General features: G+C 51.1%; 3 protein-coding genes across 6 annotated transcripts; 2 read left to right on the forward strand and 1 right to left on the reverse strand.

Annotated features, from left to right (window-relative positions):
• Nucleotides 1–26: 26 nt before the first annotated feature.
• Nucleotides 27–6,538, forward strand: DCDC2B (doublecortin domain containing 2B). Its single transcript, XM_075115083.1, has 8 exons — nt 27–725; nt 1,538–1,595; nt 2,025–2,101; nt 2,338–2,469; nt 2,982–3,128; nt 4,068–4,136; nt 4,365–4,554; nt 6,262–6,538. The coding sequence occupies exons 1-8, from the start codon at nt 448–450 to the stop codon at nt 6,391–6,393; spliced, it is 1,083 nt and encodes a 360-aa protein (XP_074971184.1). The 5' UTR covers nt 27–447; the 3' UTR covers nt 6,394–6,538.
• Nucleotides 6,539–7,321: 783 nt separating this feature from the next.
• On the reverse strand, nt 7,322–10,458 carry TMEM234 (transmembrane protein 234). 4 transcript variants are annotated; one of them, XM_075115087.1, is made up of 5 exons: nt 10,349–10,458; nt 9,222–9,477; nt 8,707–8,773; nt 8,425–8,517; nt 7,322–7,699 (listed from the first exon to the last, which is right to left on the reverse strand). In XM_075115087.1, exons 1-5 carry the CDS (start codon nt 10,441–10,443, stop codon nt 7,638–7,640), a joined length of 573 nt encoding a protein of 190 aa, XP_074971188.1. In that variant the 5' UTR covers nt 10,444–10,458; the 3' UTR covers nt 7,322–7,637. The 4 variants fall into 4 exon arrangements, with proteins under 4 accessions (XP_074971188.1, XP_074971192.1, XP_074971191.1 ...); XM_075115091.1 differs by having other exon boundaries at nt 9,222–9,373; nt 10,345–10,416; XM_075115090.1 differs by having other exon boundaries at nt 10,345–10,383.
• EIF3I (eukaryotic translation initiation factor 3 subunit I) lies at nt 10,357–15,115 on the forward strand. Its single transcript, XM_075115084.1, has 11 exons — nt 10,357–10,444; nt 10,610–10,702; nt 10,838–10,925; nt 11,936–12,001; nt 12,383–12,532; nt 12,636–12,763; nt 13,033–13,143; nt 13,565–13,654; nt 14,002–14,075; nt 14,279–14,371; nt 14,715–15,115. Exons 1-11 carry the CDS (start codon nt 10,442–10,444, stop codon nt 14,794–14,796), a joined length of 978 nt encoding a protein of 325 aa, XP_074971185.1. The 5' UTR covers nt 10,357–10,441; the 3' UTR covers nt 14,797–15,115.
• Nucleotides 15,116–15,144: the final 29 nt, after the last annotated feature.

Genomic DNA, 15,144 nt, shown 5'->3' on the forward strand with positions numbered 1-15,144 from the left:
CCATTGCACTTGTGCAGGTAGCGTGCGATGGTGAGGGGGTGACAGCTTCTGGATAGCGCTGCTCCGCATGGGATGTGAGCTGCTGCCGTAAAGATACTGGCACGTACTGTACCTCCATGCGTAATCTGAGCCTGGTGGCCACAGTGGCTTGTGAGGGAGCTCACAGGACTTCGTGTTTGAGGATTAAAGAGCTGTGTGGTTCCTGGTTCTCAAACAGAAAGGTGCTCTGCAGCTTGTTTGATGTGGCCTCCAGACGGGCCCACAACTTCCTCCTGCTGAGCCTGCGTCCATGGAGACAGCCAGTCACACCAGACTGCGCTGGGAAGGGACAGCAGAGCACGAGAGCGGCTGGTCGGAAGGGTTTGGGCTCGGTGGGAGGCTCTCCTCTGCACCCCGTGGTGGTCTGTTCGCCTCTGTGGTCAGCCAGCCTCGCTTGACCCACAGGGGATGGGCTCCCGTGGCTTAGCTCTGGCACCTCCAGCCAAGAATGTGGTGGTGTATCGCAACGGTGACCCCTTCTTCCCTGGGAGGAAAGTCGTCGTGAACCATCGGCGGTTCCTGACCTTTGAGGCGTTTCTGAATGAGGTGACCAAAAGTGTTCGTGCGCCCTTGGCTGTGAGGAACCTCTACACACCCAGGCACGGCCGCCGCATCGCTGAGCTGCGGGACCTGCAGGACGGGTGCCAGTATGTGGCTGCGGGCTTTGAAAAGTTCAAAAGGCTTGAGTGAGTAGATGGACCTTTGGTCTCTGGGTTTGGTAAGTGGCTTTCGATCGCCTCTGCGGGGAACGTATTGGGTGTGAATGGAAAAAAGAGGTAAGAGAGGTACAAACCCAATGAAAGTTGGAGACTGATTAGTTTCTTTTCCTGCTGGAAACTGCTGGACACATTTGCAGATCACTCGGAAAATGCAAATATTCCTGATAAGGTCACTTGACTCTCAGAAGAAAACACGTTGGGGGAGGCATGCGTTCTCTGGCAGGATGTTGTGATCGGTGCTGCTCCCGTGCACCTCGTTTTGTGGCGTGTGGGAGGTTCTGCTGCCCACTTCCTTAGCAGAGCTCGCAGTCACGCTGTCTCCACTGACAAATACTTTTGCTTTGGTTTGATGGAGTTTTTTTTTTTTCCTAATCCTCAAATCAGAACTGGTTTGCTTTATCCTGGAATACAGAGAGCTAAAGACGTTCATGGCGTCACCTAACTCTTGAGGGGGTGTCTGTGTGTGGTGGGGTGGGGTTCCAGGCTGCATTAACATTGGTCAGCCCTTGGAGCCTTAATTGGTGATTAACACAAAGGAATAAAACATTCTGGGTGTCTTTAGGATGGGAATCTGAAACGGCCTGAATTTGGCTGGGAATTGCTTAAACATAGCAGACTTTAATTTAGGCTGAAGAGAGGGAGACCATGAGGTGAGGCTTGCAGAGAATTGTTGCAGAAGTGACCCCAGTAAGTGACCCAAAGTCGGTCATTTTGTCGCTGCTCTTTAGTCAGCCCTGGCCCAGTTGGTATGTGGCAACGTTGTGTTTTTGTTCTCACAGCTATTTAAGTCATGGAAGGAAGGAGCTCTGTGGGACAAGGAACAGTGACAGTCTGCAGGTGAGTCCTGGAGCTGAGCAGGGGCAGATGGGGGCGCAGAATGAGCCGGGGGGTGTGAGAGGGAGTAGGGCTGGCACTGATGAAACTGAGATTTAAGGCTGCGAGGTGGAGATCAGGCAAAAGTGCCACAGGAATCGGCAGGACATGTGAGACAGTGTAGGGGTTGCTGCTGTGTACCTCCCGCCCTCCTTAACGGTGCAGGGGAAGGATCTGTGCTCAGAGGTTTGCTGGCAATTCTGGAACATGCTCAGCTACGTGAAGAGCCTCTCCAGCCTTGGTGTTGCTGACAACAAACCCCACCTGGCAGCAGCAAGCATGGAGGCAGGGCGGGTAGTGTCCTGGGGCAGGCAGCTCCTGATGGAGAAAATGAGCTAGCCCTGGGAGGCTCGGCGTCAGGGCTGTTGCCGTTCTTGTGCACTCTGTCTCTAGTTCCACACAGTGGCTCCCTGGAAGTCGAATGTCCCCGCACGATGGCAGAAGCACACCCACCTGCCCCGCACGATACAGTAAGTGCCCCGGTGTTTTCTCCTTGGAGGGTCTCTGGGAATGCTTTCAGAGGCTGGAGGAGGGGATTTCTCTGTGAGATCCTGGGATTGCTGCCCCACAGAGACAATTCCTAGCTTCTACCAGAAGTATTTGTTGTAAATATCAGCCAGGCACTGGTGGCTACCTTTTTTCCTGCCACCTTCCACAGCTGCAGGTATACTGGCTTATTGCACACTCCGGGTTGTTTCTACTGCAGTGTTTTCCGGAATGGGGATTTGCTGAGCCCTCCTTTCCCGCTGCTGCTCTCCAAGAGCACCCCACTGCAGTGGGACACGCTCCTGGCCACACTGACAGAGAAAGCCAACCTGCGTAGTGGAGCTGTTAACAAGTGGGTATCCAGATAAGGCACTGCTGACTCCTCTTTTCTTACGTCCAGAACATAAGCAGCTCTGGTGGGCACAGAGGACCAGGAGTGCAGATGCTTCTAGCCTGCTTTTGCAGTCTCATTTGCTTTTCAGGTTTTCTCGTCTTTAAATCGGGGGTAACCCCAATGTCCTGGGTGCTTTGTGAGGAGGGCTGATGTTGCTAGCGGTCTGGTGAAAAAGCAATAAGCAAACAGTAAAGCATGGCATAAAAAGAGGTTTATGTCTAGAGAGAGGGGCTTTATCCAACAAATACAGCCTATCTTCTCCTCATACATCTATTTACTGACACCCAAGGAGAAAGCTGAGATCTACTGCATCTCACTGGTTGTTGGCTGTAGTATTTTGGCGTACTTCCTTGACTGATCCTCTCTGACTTGTCGCAGTCTTGTTTCCCAGTTTGTGCATGTTTGCTTCCATGCTGAGGGGTTGTTCAGTCTTGTAACAGCTCTAAAACCTTTACTGTCTCTGCCTGGAGGCTCTGCAGGCTGGACGGAACCCAGGTGTCTGGTGGGGAGGAGCTGGTGAGTGGCGATTACTACGTGGCAGTGGGAAATGAAGAGTACAAAAAACTGCCTTACTTGGAGCTGCTGGTGCCCCGGGATTCTGCGTGCGGGAAGCTGTGGTATGTAGAATGTGGCTGCATGGTTTAAAGACTCTTCTCCATGGTGGTCTTCAACTAAAGCCATCCTTTTTGTAGCCCTCCTGTTCAGTGCTGTCTGCTTCAAGGCTTGAGTTTTTGCTTCATGTGTTGGAAGTTTAGGAGGAGAGAATGCGTTTTCAAAGCTTTCGGTGTAAGGGTTAGTGCCGGAAATCCAGAGTTCAGTGCCAGAGAAAACAAGTGGTTTGGTTGTTTCTCAGTTAAGTGTTCATTGAGCTCTGAGGAGCACCTGCCCCGTAGGCTGGGCATTGAATTTAACCAGCCTGCGGTGGGCTGTGTGATATAACAGGAACGCATGTGGCTGTGGAGCGTGCTCCACCTGCGCTGAGAAAAAACACCTCCAGGGGCGCTCTCTTATGGGAAGAGGGGAGATCGTGTCCTCTTACAGCTGACTATTGCCTGATACTGAGAATCCACCGCTTCTTTGTTACAGGAACCAGCCAAATAGCAGGCGCAAAAAATCCCGCAGAAGGGTAGGTGGCTCAGCTGGCGCGGGACCGATTGCGCTGTCATCGCAGTTGCTTTTGTGCAGGCATCCCTCCATAAGCAATGGACATGTACAGCAACCTCCATTCCTGATTGCCATGGTTATGGCATCCTTGCTTGGCACCCTTCCCAAAGGAGAGGAGCCAGAGACTGCTACATGGCCAGATCACACGTGAATTAAATCGCACTGCCTGAAGAAAAATTCCTTAAAGTGGCCTCACTTACCTCTTCTCCTTTTTGGCTGATAGACAGGGAGAATTCATCCTGGAGCTAGGATATCTTTCCTGCTCACTGTGCCGGTAAAATGCCCGGCAGAGGCTACAGATCCCACAGCTGGGCTGTCCTAGATTGTCCATTGAAATGTGCATCTGCGCTATCTGTGCTATTTGCTTTTAAAATTTCCCTTTTTCTTTTCAGTTTGGTGAACTCTGTGCCACCTCCCAGGACAGAGCTGGTGACTCTGCTCTTGCTGAACCACCTCAACAGGTAGCAGTGACCGCAAAAAGCGTTTCATGTGTTCCCTGTATCTGTTTCACTTGTAGCATCAACTGAACACCCTGGTCAGAGAATGCAGTGTCACAGCTTTGCACCAGTCAGGATCAAGGGTCACAGGGGAAAGTTGCAGTGTTTAGGGATTGCCCTGCAAAACTTCTCTTGATTTATGAACTGTTTTATCAAGAAGGCCAATCAGAAGTGTGTGATGAATGCTTTCAGCTGGACAGCCGCAGGGTGCAGACCACAGGCGCTGCAGAGAAAGACGAGACCCCACTTGCTTTTCCACAACTGCAAACGCCAGCCAGGAGATCTCGCCTCAAAGAAGAAGAGTCTGTTTTCCACGCTAAACCTGTCCGTGCAAGACAAAACAGAAGGAGCAACAGGAATGTGCAGTGCTGGCCTGATCAAGGTAAAGGACACTGCTGTAGGTGTAGGGGAAGACTGGCTTTACTTTGACGCTAAAGGACAAAATACCTGCAGATGCACTGAAAGAAAGCAGCGATGCATCCAATAACTTCCGTATTTCTGCTTCTTTCCTCTCCTCATCTGGGCACATACAAGGACCTTTCTGTAGCCTCAGCAAGACCAGGCCATGGCTATCTGCCACACATAACCATTGAACAGCTTCTCTCTTTTCTTCTCCTTGCAGAAGAAAGTGTTTATAAAACCAGAGGTCCTAGGAAGGAGATGCAATGTGCCCAGGAAGTAAAAGGGGATGAACACACAAGGGTGGATGTACCCATTGATCAGGTCTAAGAAATTATTTTCTGTCCTCTTAGGAGTCTCACTGCTGCAGGGAAGTGCTCATGGCCCCACCGCAATCGGTGCTGCGGGTTTTGTGCCGCAGGGGGGCCAACTCCAAGAGCCAGCCCTTCTGAGACAGCCTGTGAGAACACATCAATCGATAGTTTATAGCCATTGCTTGGGGAAGTCCTTCAATTTTCTCACTTGTTCTAAGTCCTGTTCGTTAGGCTGACAAAGCGCTGCACTTCCCTCTGCAATGTGTAAAGATGAAAATAACCACCAGGGGGAACTTCAGAAACCAAAGGACAGTGCGTAACTGCAGGGCTTTGCATTTTTAGAAAGCTGAGAGATTGTCATCTGGGTAATGAAAATTTCCCTTCTGGAATGTGAGTTACAGCATCCCACTGCTCTAACAGCATCAAAGGCTTCCCTGTTTTGTTTTTTCTTTTTGTGTGTGTGTGTGTGTGTATCACTTCTATCCTTACGCCTGTTCCAAAGAGTTGCAGAAGAACTTATACCAAAAGCCAAAACGATACACCACAGTAAGGTATTTATTACACTTAATGGTTCTAAGAGGTATATAATATCCTTCCTGGCTGTGTTCAGATTTCTTACACTAAAATTCAGTACCCCCCCAAATATACCTAGTTAAGCAGAACTTGCCTGTAGCCAGGTGAAGCTTAGAAGCTGGCACAAATAAACACAAACATGTAATTCATAAAATGACTGAACACATTTTTTTAGATAGTAACAAGTTTAAAATCTTTTTTTTTAAAGGGAAAAAGTAGTTATTTTAAAAACAAAATTCTGAGTGAAAAATGTCTGCAAGATGCTTATTGTTTGTGGCATATTAATGTTTTAAACTTTTCATAAGGACATATAGAATTGATGTAATGGGAGGATGTGCATTATATGGTAGGTGATTCACAGTTCTGCCTAGGTAGTCTCTTTGGATTAATTAGGACTTCAAAGGAAAACAACTCCTTTGAACTTAAATTAGAGCAAGCCCTAGCAAAGAATTAGCTAATAGTTCCTGGCTTGGCTCAATGGGGAGCCTGATGTCCTGTGTTTGCTCTAGAGGCTGGGCCGGCATTTCTTAGTGGGGTGGGCACTCTGTGCTGCTTTCCACTGGCCCCCCACCCCCCGATCACACTGCCACACAGGCATCATTATTTGAGTGTCAGAGCTCCCCTCTGCAGTGGGAGAGATCACTAGGCATTAAATAAATCACCTTTGAATTTAATGTAGAGATCCAAGTTTGCATACCAAAGCCATGGTAAGACTGGAAACGGAATCCAGATTTATTCCCAGAATCTTTCTGTAACAGTGAAGTGCTACATTAATAACTGTATTTCTTTCTCACTGCAAAAAGGTACGGACTTCAGAGAAATCACAAAAGACTGTGGCAGAGGAAAGGGATGCCAGCAGCTCTGAGGATGGAAAGCACCATACGATGTTGCCCTTGGCAGCAAAGAGCTCTGAAGAGTTCGCAAAGGGGGTGTGATGGGAGAAGTGGGACAGTCAGGTACACAGCTATCTGCACAGCTGCAGGTAACAAAAGCATGTGAATGGTGGATTTCTGTAACGCCACAGACCCGCCAAGCTCTTTGATGAATTAACAAACTCTTCTAAAGTCGAGCATCCTCATCACCTAGGCTTGAGAAGCAGAGTACCAGTGAGCAATGAATCAGATGCGCAATGTTGTTAATAATGAAGATCTTCCCTCTTTCCTCATCGCTGTGGTGTGATGATGTGGCAGAAGATACGGCTGCTTTTCTGAACTCTAATTCAGCTGGTCAGTATCTGAACTTGGGACGGAAGAATTACTGAACAGAATACATGCCTTTATAACAAAATGCCTGTCAGGAAGTTTGTTCTATGTCAGATACTTCTTATAAAGAGATTTCATCGCATCGTTGTCAGTCTGACTTGGAACGCTTGGATAACGTTTGCAGCCATCAAACCTGTTCCCAAAAATATATACATCTTGTTTCTGTCATCTTGTTCTAGGAGCATCTCCCTGATTTAGGAAAAGTCATGGTAATCAACAGATCTTGTATTAACCCTCTCTGTGCCAGGCTTTCTGTAGTTCCCTCCCTAGACTTCCTGATGAATTACAAGGGTAACAAAGATCCTTTTTTTTTTTTTCCTTCTGTGATCTATCTGGTATTTTGGGTAGTTTCAGGGAAAAGTAAAACACCCTTCCTTCCCTAGGGACCAGCTTCACTGTTGTTATCTGACAGATGAGAGGCGTTCCACGAGACTCCAGGGGAGAAAAGCCATGTGGTAACCTCCGCCTAAGAGGCTGTGCAGCGTGACCTGGTACGTTGCAGCTGGGCGCAGTGGAGGAAGCCAATTTCACGTGCTTGGCCACGAAAGGGAGAGTCCCTAAATAGATTCTCTCTACAGAAAAACTGCTTTGTTCCAGAAGCTCCCTTTGAATGTTTTATTAACCATTTATTATCCCTCCAGTGCTGAACAAGACAATTCAATCATCCTTGCCTTGAAACACCCACAGACAAAAACATTCCTTAAGACATTAAATAGGATGTCCTTGCAAGTCCCACCCTGGTGCTTAGGGAACACAGTCCACATTTTCTTTTTTTTTTTTGACATCTGTGTGTCAAAAATACAGCTTCCTAGGTCCAACTGAGCTGAACGGTCTGTTGCTGAGGCAGAATTGCCCCCTTCAGCCATGGGGGTTACCTTTGAAGAGGTTCTCTTCCTCTGCTTCTCGCTGCATCTTGTTCACGAACCAGCTACACAGAGTGTGACTCCTAGGACAGTGAGCAGCATTCCTGCCGCAGCCCCTGCCGGAATGAACAATAACGTGTTGGGAACTTGTACGGTTCGGCACTAGTCATATCTTCTCACTGCTACATACACACTGCTCCGATGTCATGGTAAGTGGGATAGCATAAATGTCTGGATAGATACAGCCTGGACCAGGCCAGTTTTGAAGGGGTCTGGATGTCTGGACTGCCTGTATACATCCGGCAAAGCGTGTTTCCAAGAAAATGATGCTGATGCTGTATGGCTGCCTAGCGAGAACCAGGCTTAAACAACAACAAAAAAAAAACACTTTAGTGCATTCCTACAGCTATGGTGACAGGTCCTGGTGGTTTTAAGCTTTCAAATTCCCTGCTGTTTTCTGACTTTCTGAGCAGGGTAATGTTACTGTAGGATGTAAGGGAAGAAAAGAAGGACGGGTGTTGACATTTGGGAGCTTATGGGGCATTCATTTTCCATGGTGGGCATATTATTTAGTGCTTCTTTTACAGTTAAATATCTAGTTAGGTAAAGGCTCAAGCCTGTAAACTCTGTTAGCTTAGAAAGCCAATTCTATCTTCAAATTTACTACTTATGGCCCACTTTCAAGGCTGTTTCACTTCCTTTTCAGCTTCTGTAGCAAGAGATACTACTTAACTAGCGTGGGTGTTTGCTGTTTTTTGGGAGACCAGAGGGTAGCCCACACTATCAAGTCAGCAAATAGATGCAGGAAACAATGTGAGGAAATATTTTAAGTGTAACTTACTTTTGCCACCAATGTCCTCTCCCAGAATCCTCCCAGTCACCAGCGTGACTATCAAAGCCAGGGAGTTACAGAGCGGTACTGCCAGGGACAGATCTGAAATGGAACAGTTTGTGTTCAAGCAGTTTAAAATGGATGAGCTTGTACAAATCATAAGACACTTGTTTTGTTGGTGATTCTTACAAGACAGCTGCTTGATGTTTAGCTGAGTCACTATCATCATCAATAGCACTGGTTCTCCCAACATCCCAATCAACGTGCTCCACAGAAGCAATGAGAACTAACCTGTGGATGCCAAGGTGAGGTAGAAGAGGAGAGATCCACCTTGATTGAGCAGAAACGGCACCATGTACTGCAGGAAGAACGCAAGCCTGTCAGCTGCTGCTTGCAAATGCGCCATGTGCCCCGCAGCAAGTGGCCAGCGAAGGAGCCCAGGCCCACTCGCCCTGTGCCATGTTTGGCAGCGGAAATGTGGCACACTGGTGATTCCGCTGCCAGTCATGAGCTGCTCAACCTCTCAGTTCCCCAATCTGCAGAAGGCAGACCGTGCTTATTTAATGCAAAATATGAGGGTTAATGACCTGCTGCCTCTGAAAGCGGTCTCAGTTCTGCAGGGGGAAGAGCAGTGCTATAGGCAATTAAATTAAATATTACTGAGAAGAAGCAATTCTGATGACAGACGGAATATTTAACAGTTTAATTAAAAGCATCAAGTCCAGAAGTAAACAGGCAGGGGTGATCCCAAGGGCAGTTTGACACCCAGCTACCTCCCTGGCCCCGGAGCCCGGACAGGATCGCACCTTGTAGTTGAGGCCCAGGAAGCGGATCTCGGCCAGCAGCTGCTGCAGGTGGCCCTGGCGCCGCACATCCTCCAGCCCCGCTGCCCCCGTCCGCAGGAACGGCCCGGTGCTGCCCCACAGCACGGCCACCAGCACCAGCGCCGCTGCCTCTCCTGCAGCACACTGTCTGAGGGCCCTGTCCAAGTGCTTCTTGAACATTGCCGGGCTGGTGCTGTGATGCCTCCCTGGGGAGCCTGTTCCAGGGCTCCACCACCCTCTGGGGGAAGAGCCTTTCCCTAATGCCCAGCCTAACCCTCCCCTGGCACATCTCCCTGCCATTCCCTCGGGCCCTGGCGTTGGTCACCAGAGAGCAGAGACCAGCCCTGCCCCTCCTCCTCCCCTCGGGAGGGAGCTGCCGAGCGCCATGAGGGCTGCCCTCGGCCTCCTCTGCTCCAGCTGAACAACCCAACGGACTTCAGCCGCTCCTCGTATGGCTTCTCCTCTAAACTCTTCCCCAACTCCGTGGCCTCCTCTGGACACTCTCCAGTAGCTTTATACCCTTAATGTCCTGCGGCGCCCAAACCTGCACCCAGCACTCGGGGTGAGGCTGCCCCAGCGCGGGGCAGAGTGGGGCAATCCCCCCCCTCGCCCGGCTGCGATGCAGGGCTCGATGCCCCCCAGGGCACGGTTGGCCTCTGGGCTGCCAGGGCACGCTGCTGGCTCACGCCCAACTTGCCGTCGAGCAGAACCCCCAGGTCCCTCCCTGCAGAGCTGCTCCCCAGCCTCTCGTTCCCCAGCCTGTCTGTACAGGGCTGCCGAGCCCCAGGAGCAAAATCCGGCACTTGCCCTTGTTAAACTTCATACAGTTGGTGATTGCCCAGCTCTCCAGATGTCTCTGCAGGGCCCCTCTGCCCCCGGCAGTGCCAAAAGCCTCCCTCACGGGAGGCCCCGCGGGGCTCCAGGCCGTGGCCACGTTCCACCCTCAGGGAAGCCCCCCCCGTGCCCAGCCTGCCGCCACCTCCCCCCTCAGGGAAGACCCCACAGAGATCCGGCCGGTGACTCTTCGTTCCCCCGCCCACGGAAGGCCCCGTTCACACCCCACCCCCCCGCCCGGCAGCGCCATCCCTCAGTCCCGGAATCTCACCCACGGGCGCCATAGCGACGGTGACGCCATTTCCGCCCCGCTCATCCTTTGACCCGGAAGCGATCGCGGGGTTCTCTCTCGCTTCAGTGTTGCCGCCATGGTGAGAGCGGGGACGGGGACCGGGACTGGGGACGGGGCTGGTGAGCCGTGGTCGGGCGGTGCAGGGAGCCTGGTCCCGGGGCTCTGGGGCCGCAGCGGGGCCCCGGGACCGGGGTGTGAGGCCGCGTCTCATCTCAGATATTAAACGGCGTCTCTCCCCTCTCAGAAGCCGATCCTGCTGCAGGGCCATGAGCGCTCCATCACGCAGATCAAGTACAACCGGGAGGGAGACCTGCTTTTCACCGTAGCCAAGGATCCTGTGAGTGAGGCATGCCCTGCCGGCCCCTCTTTTCCCTCCCCGGGTGAAATCCGGCCCACACCGTCATAACTGTTCATCAGCCCCATTAATTGATCTGTCTAGTAAGAGGGGTGCTCGGTTGTTTTCTTCCCCCAGATCGTCAATGTTTGGTATTCAGTGAATGGAGAGAGGCTGGGCACCTACAATGGCCACACAGGAGCCGTCTGGTGCGTGGACGCGGACTGTATCCTTTGATCACAGAAACCAGTTTGTCTGTCCCATATATTTTCTTTAAAATGATTCACTTCAGCTGATTCCTCCCAACTGCTGCGCTGTTTTCTCTTAAAGAGGAACGCAAGGGCGATACGGTGCATTTAACTCTTCTGCTTTCTTTCTCTTACTCCATCTTTTGGGTATTTTTCTTCTTGGCTGTTGTTTGGAATAGCGTGTGCAGCGTGCATGAAGATGATCAGGGGACTGGAGCACTTTTCTTATGAGCACAGACTGAGAGACCTGAGTTTGTTCAGCCTGGAGAGGAGAATACTGAGGGGGGATCTCATCAGTGCTTATAAATATCTGAAGGGTGGCTGTCAAGAGGATGAGGCCGGACTGTTTTCAGTGGTGCCCAACGCTAGGCCAAGGGGCAACGGGCACAAGCTGGAACATGGGAAGTTCCACCTGAACATGAGGACAAACCCCTTCCCTGTGCGGGTGCCAGAGCAGGGGCAGAGGCTGCCCAGAGAGGCTGTGGGGTCCCTTCCCTGGAGACATTCACCCCCCGCCTGGACGCGGCCCTGTGCCCCTGCTCTGGGGGTGCCTGCTCAAGCAGGGGTGGGACGGGGTGAGCTCCAGAGGGCCCGTCCAACACCCACTGTTCTGGGATTCTGTCTCCTCTCGTTTGTGCATCATTGCTTTTGCTGTGGTGGCGCTGGGAGCTCAGGGAGTGCAAGTTGCACGAGGTCTTCCGTCTCCAATGTGGGTAGCAGGTAGCAGAGACAAAAATGTGTAAAGGTTGTGTTAATGTGAGAGCTGGAGCCTTTTTCTTTAATATTTCACGAGGAAAGTTGTGGGTTTTGTAAAATGAGAGCATTTGGACTCCGTCTCTGTACTGGAGTATTGCTGGTTCTGGAATGGAAGTTGTCCAACCTCTGTGTAATATGGCTTTTTAATCCTGTGTATAAATATTGTCTGGGAATTTAGACAATAGCTTTCTGGGGCTGAGAATGCACTGCTATTCCCTAACTAGTGACCTAGGGGACACACGACATGTGCTCACTGGCTCTGCGGATAACAGCTGTCGGCTCTGGGACTGTGAAACGGGTAAGGCTCTTCTCTTCCCTTGTAGCTGCCTCTGAGTCATGGCTCTGTCCTGCCCTGAAGTCTGCAAAGCTCGTAGGACATGGTGGCGGTGTAACACGTGCTTGTTCGCCCCTCTGAAAGAAGTCTGAATGCTAACTCAGACTGCTGGAGGGGAGGGTTTGTGTATGCACCTGGTTTCTCTTGATTGTTTGGTCAATTTACTCACTTTACTGCCTGAGCAGTCAAAACACACAGTTAGTGCTTGCAGGTCACCAAACCTGCTCATCAGCTACACCCGCTGCTCTCATCCTCGCTCTGACCCTGCTGTTTGGCTGCTCGTTCTCATTAACCTCGCAGCGAAAGACCCACTGAGGCAACTGACGGTTTCTGCTCTGTGTTCAGGAAAGCAGCTCGCTCTGGTGAAGACCAGCTCAGCAGTGAGGACGTGTGGCTTCGACTTTGGAGGAAACATCATCATGTTTTCCACAGACAAGCAGATGGGCTATCAGTGTTTTGTGAGCTTCTTTGACCTCCGGGACCCCAGCCAGATCGGTGAGAAATCCGGGCCAGTGCCTGCGCCAGGGAATAAGGGGAAGCGTTGATCGCCGGAGCCAGTGCCACTGTGTCTGTCTGTCTCCTTCCTTCCTTCCTGCAGAGAACAACGAGCCTTACATGAAAATCCCCTGCAGTGATTCTAAAATCACTAGTGCTGTGTGGGGCCCTCTGGGAGAGTTCATCATCGCAGGACATGAGAGCGGAGAGCTGAACCAGTTCAGTGCCAAGGTCAGTCCAATAAGGAACAGCATCACCCTCGGGGGAGGACATCGCAGCATTCCTGGTGCGGTCATGGGACAGAACATGGGCTTTTTGGCTCAAACCAGCAGAACTCGTGGAAGGATAGTTAAAACATGCCACTCCCTTGAGCAAGGCTGATGTACCAACATCTGCCCTGCTGCTGACAGTGACATCTCCTAAACTGTTTTTAATAGAGAAGTTGCATGTATGCTCGCTTCACTCGCCAGCATGCTGAAACTGCCTTCTTTACCCTTCAGTCAGGGGAGCAGCTTTCGAACATCAAGGAGCACACCAAGCAAATCAACGATATTCAGACCTCCAGGGACATGACCATGTTCATCACTGCCTCCAAGGACAACACAGCCAAGGTGAGGCCTCCTGTTGGAAACACGGTGGGCTGTTGGTATTTACTTGCAGGAGCTCTGCTCAGAGCCGTGGCTGTCACAGAGGTTTGCTCCTTAGGAATTTGAGCAGATGCAAAGCCAAAGCTTAGTGGGAAAGTTCAGTGAGAAAAAGGGGAGGCACCACCACGCTGAATGAAGAGCCAGGCATTGGAAACAACATTGCCAAAACTAAGGCTGCAGTTTGCTACCTCCAGAAAATGATAGAGGCAAGAGTTACCTTAGGTCGGTGTTTTGGGACTCTGGGGAAATGCTTTTTAGGATTTTGGTGCCCGTGAGCGACTGTAGAGCTAACATCTGCCCAGCTGAGGCCTTGCAGCCAGATTTGTGTGAGTTCATTGGGCTGGCAGCCCTTTTGCTGAATAATTCTCTCCCTTTTGCCTGCTAGCTATTTGATTGCACGACACTTGAGCACTTGAAGACGTTCCGGACGGAGCGACCGGTGAACTCTGCTGCACTCTCCCCCATTTTTGATCATGTAAGAACGAGCTCGCTCATTGTGACAGTCTTACTGTGGCTCCTGCATTGTCCCAGGTGGCTGGAAAGCAGAGTGTTGCCAGTCCAGCAAAAAACATGGCTGTGGGATGGGTCTGGGGATCTTCACTGTGGTCTGGTGCAGGGAGCAAGGCTTTGTGCCCTCTGATCTTCAAATGAATGTGTCTGGGAGGTGGGAACTCCTCTGGGCCTGGAGACAAGCGGGCTCATGAGGCTGTGGGATCTGCTGTGTTAGTGGGAGGCTTCCCCAAGGTTTGGCTCCCTTCTCTCCTGCTGCTGTTGAGCCTGGTGTAAGCAGCACTGAAGGGTTCTGGTTTCTCTCCTTTGCAGGTCGTGCTTGGTGGTGGGCAAGAGGCCATGGATGTGACCACAACCTCCACCAGGATCGGCAAATTTGAGGCGAGGTTGGTCCTTCTCCTCTGGCAGGGTTGAGCCCTCACCTGGAGGGCTCCTGGCAGCCCAGGGGTGCTTGTCCCAGAGCATCTTGCTCCTGGCAGTGTTGGAGGAGTTATTAAACTTGCAGAGCTTTTTGGAGAAAACCCTTGATTGCATCCCTAACCAGGCTCCTGACTTCTTGTGATAATTTAAATCTTCTTCCTTCTCCCAGGTTCTTCCACCTAGCTTTTGAAGAAGAGTTTGGCAGAGTGAAGGGTCACTTTGGTCCGATAAACAGCGTTGCTTTTCACCCTGATGGGAAGAGGTGAGGATCTCTGTGGGTCTTGCAGTGTGCCCCAGTCAAGCCTAGCCCACCTTTTGGTTAGGGTATGGCTGGGCTCACGGGGGCTTTGCAGTGGGAATGGAGCCAGCACCTTCCTTAATTCTAGTCCAGCCCTGCTGCCTCCCCGCCCCCACCCAGGCTGTCCGGGGGCTTCCCTTACCCCCGATTGCACGTTTTGGCTGCGTCACTGCTATTTTTTCTATCCTGCGACTCCTTTATTAGTTTTTACAGGGTGGTGTGAGAAAAGTCCAATACTGGTATAAACCTAGGCACTGTGACCTCCTGACTATATCAGTGACTTCGTCTTGTTTTCCCTCCCGTACAGTTACAGCAGCGGGGGTGAGGACGGCTACGTTCGCATCCATTACTTCGATCCCCAGTACTTTGAGTTTGAATTTGAAGCTTAAAGGAGACCTTCCTCTCCTCTTCCAATCCATCGGCTCCTGCACAGAACTGTCATAAGGCCTGAAGTCAGCCTGCTCCCTGGGAGGCAGCAGGAAGCAGTTAGCAGCAAAATCGGGTTGTGTGAAGGTGGGGAATGAGAAACCCGACTGCTCCAAAGGGCAGGACTGGCTTTCACAGGAGTAGTGAAGGCAAGGAAGGGAGTTGGGCTGCCTGCCTGCCCCCGGGGGTGCTAGCTTCCTGCCCTGCTGGGCATATTTATATACCAGGGGAGAAAAAAAATCATCAGGAAATAAAAATCTTCTATAAACACAAGGAAAAGCACCTCCGTGGTTTTGGTGGGTTGTTTTTTT

Source organism: Phalacrocorax aristotelis, chromosome 20, assembly GCF_949628215.1.
Source record: "Phalacrocorax aristotelis chromosome 20, bGulAri2.1, whole genome shotgun sequence".
Classification (NCBI taxonomy): Eukaryota; Metazoa; Chordata; class Aves; order Suliformes; family Phalacrocoracidae; genus Phalacrocorax; species Phalacrocorax aristotelis.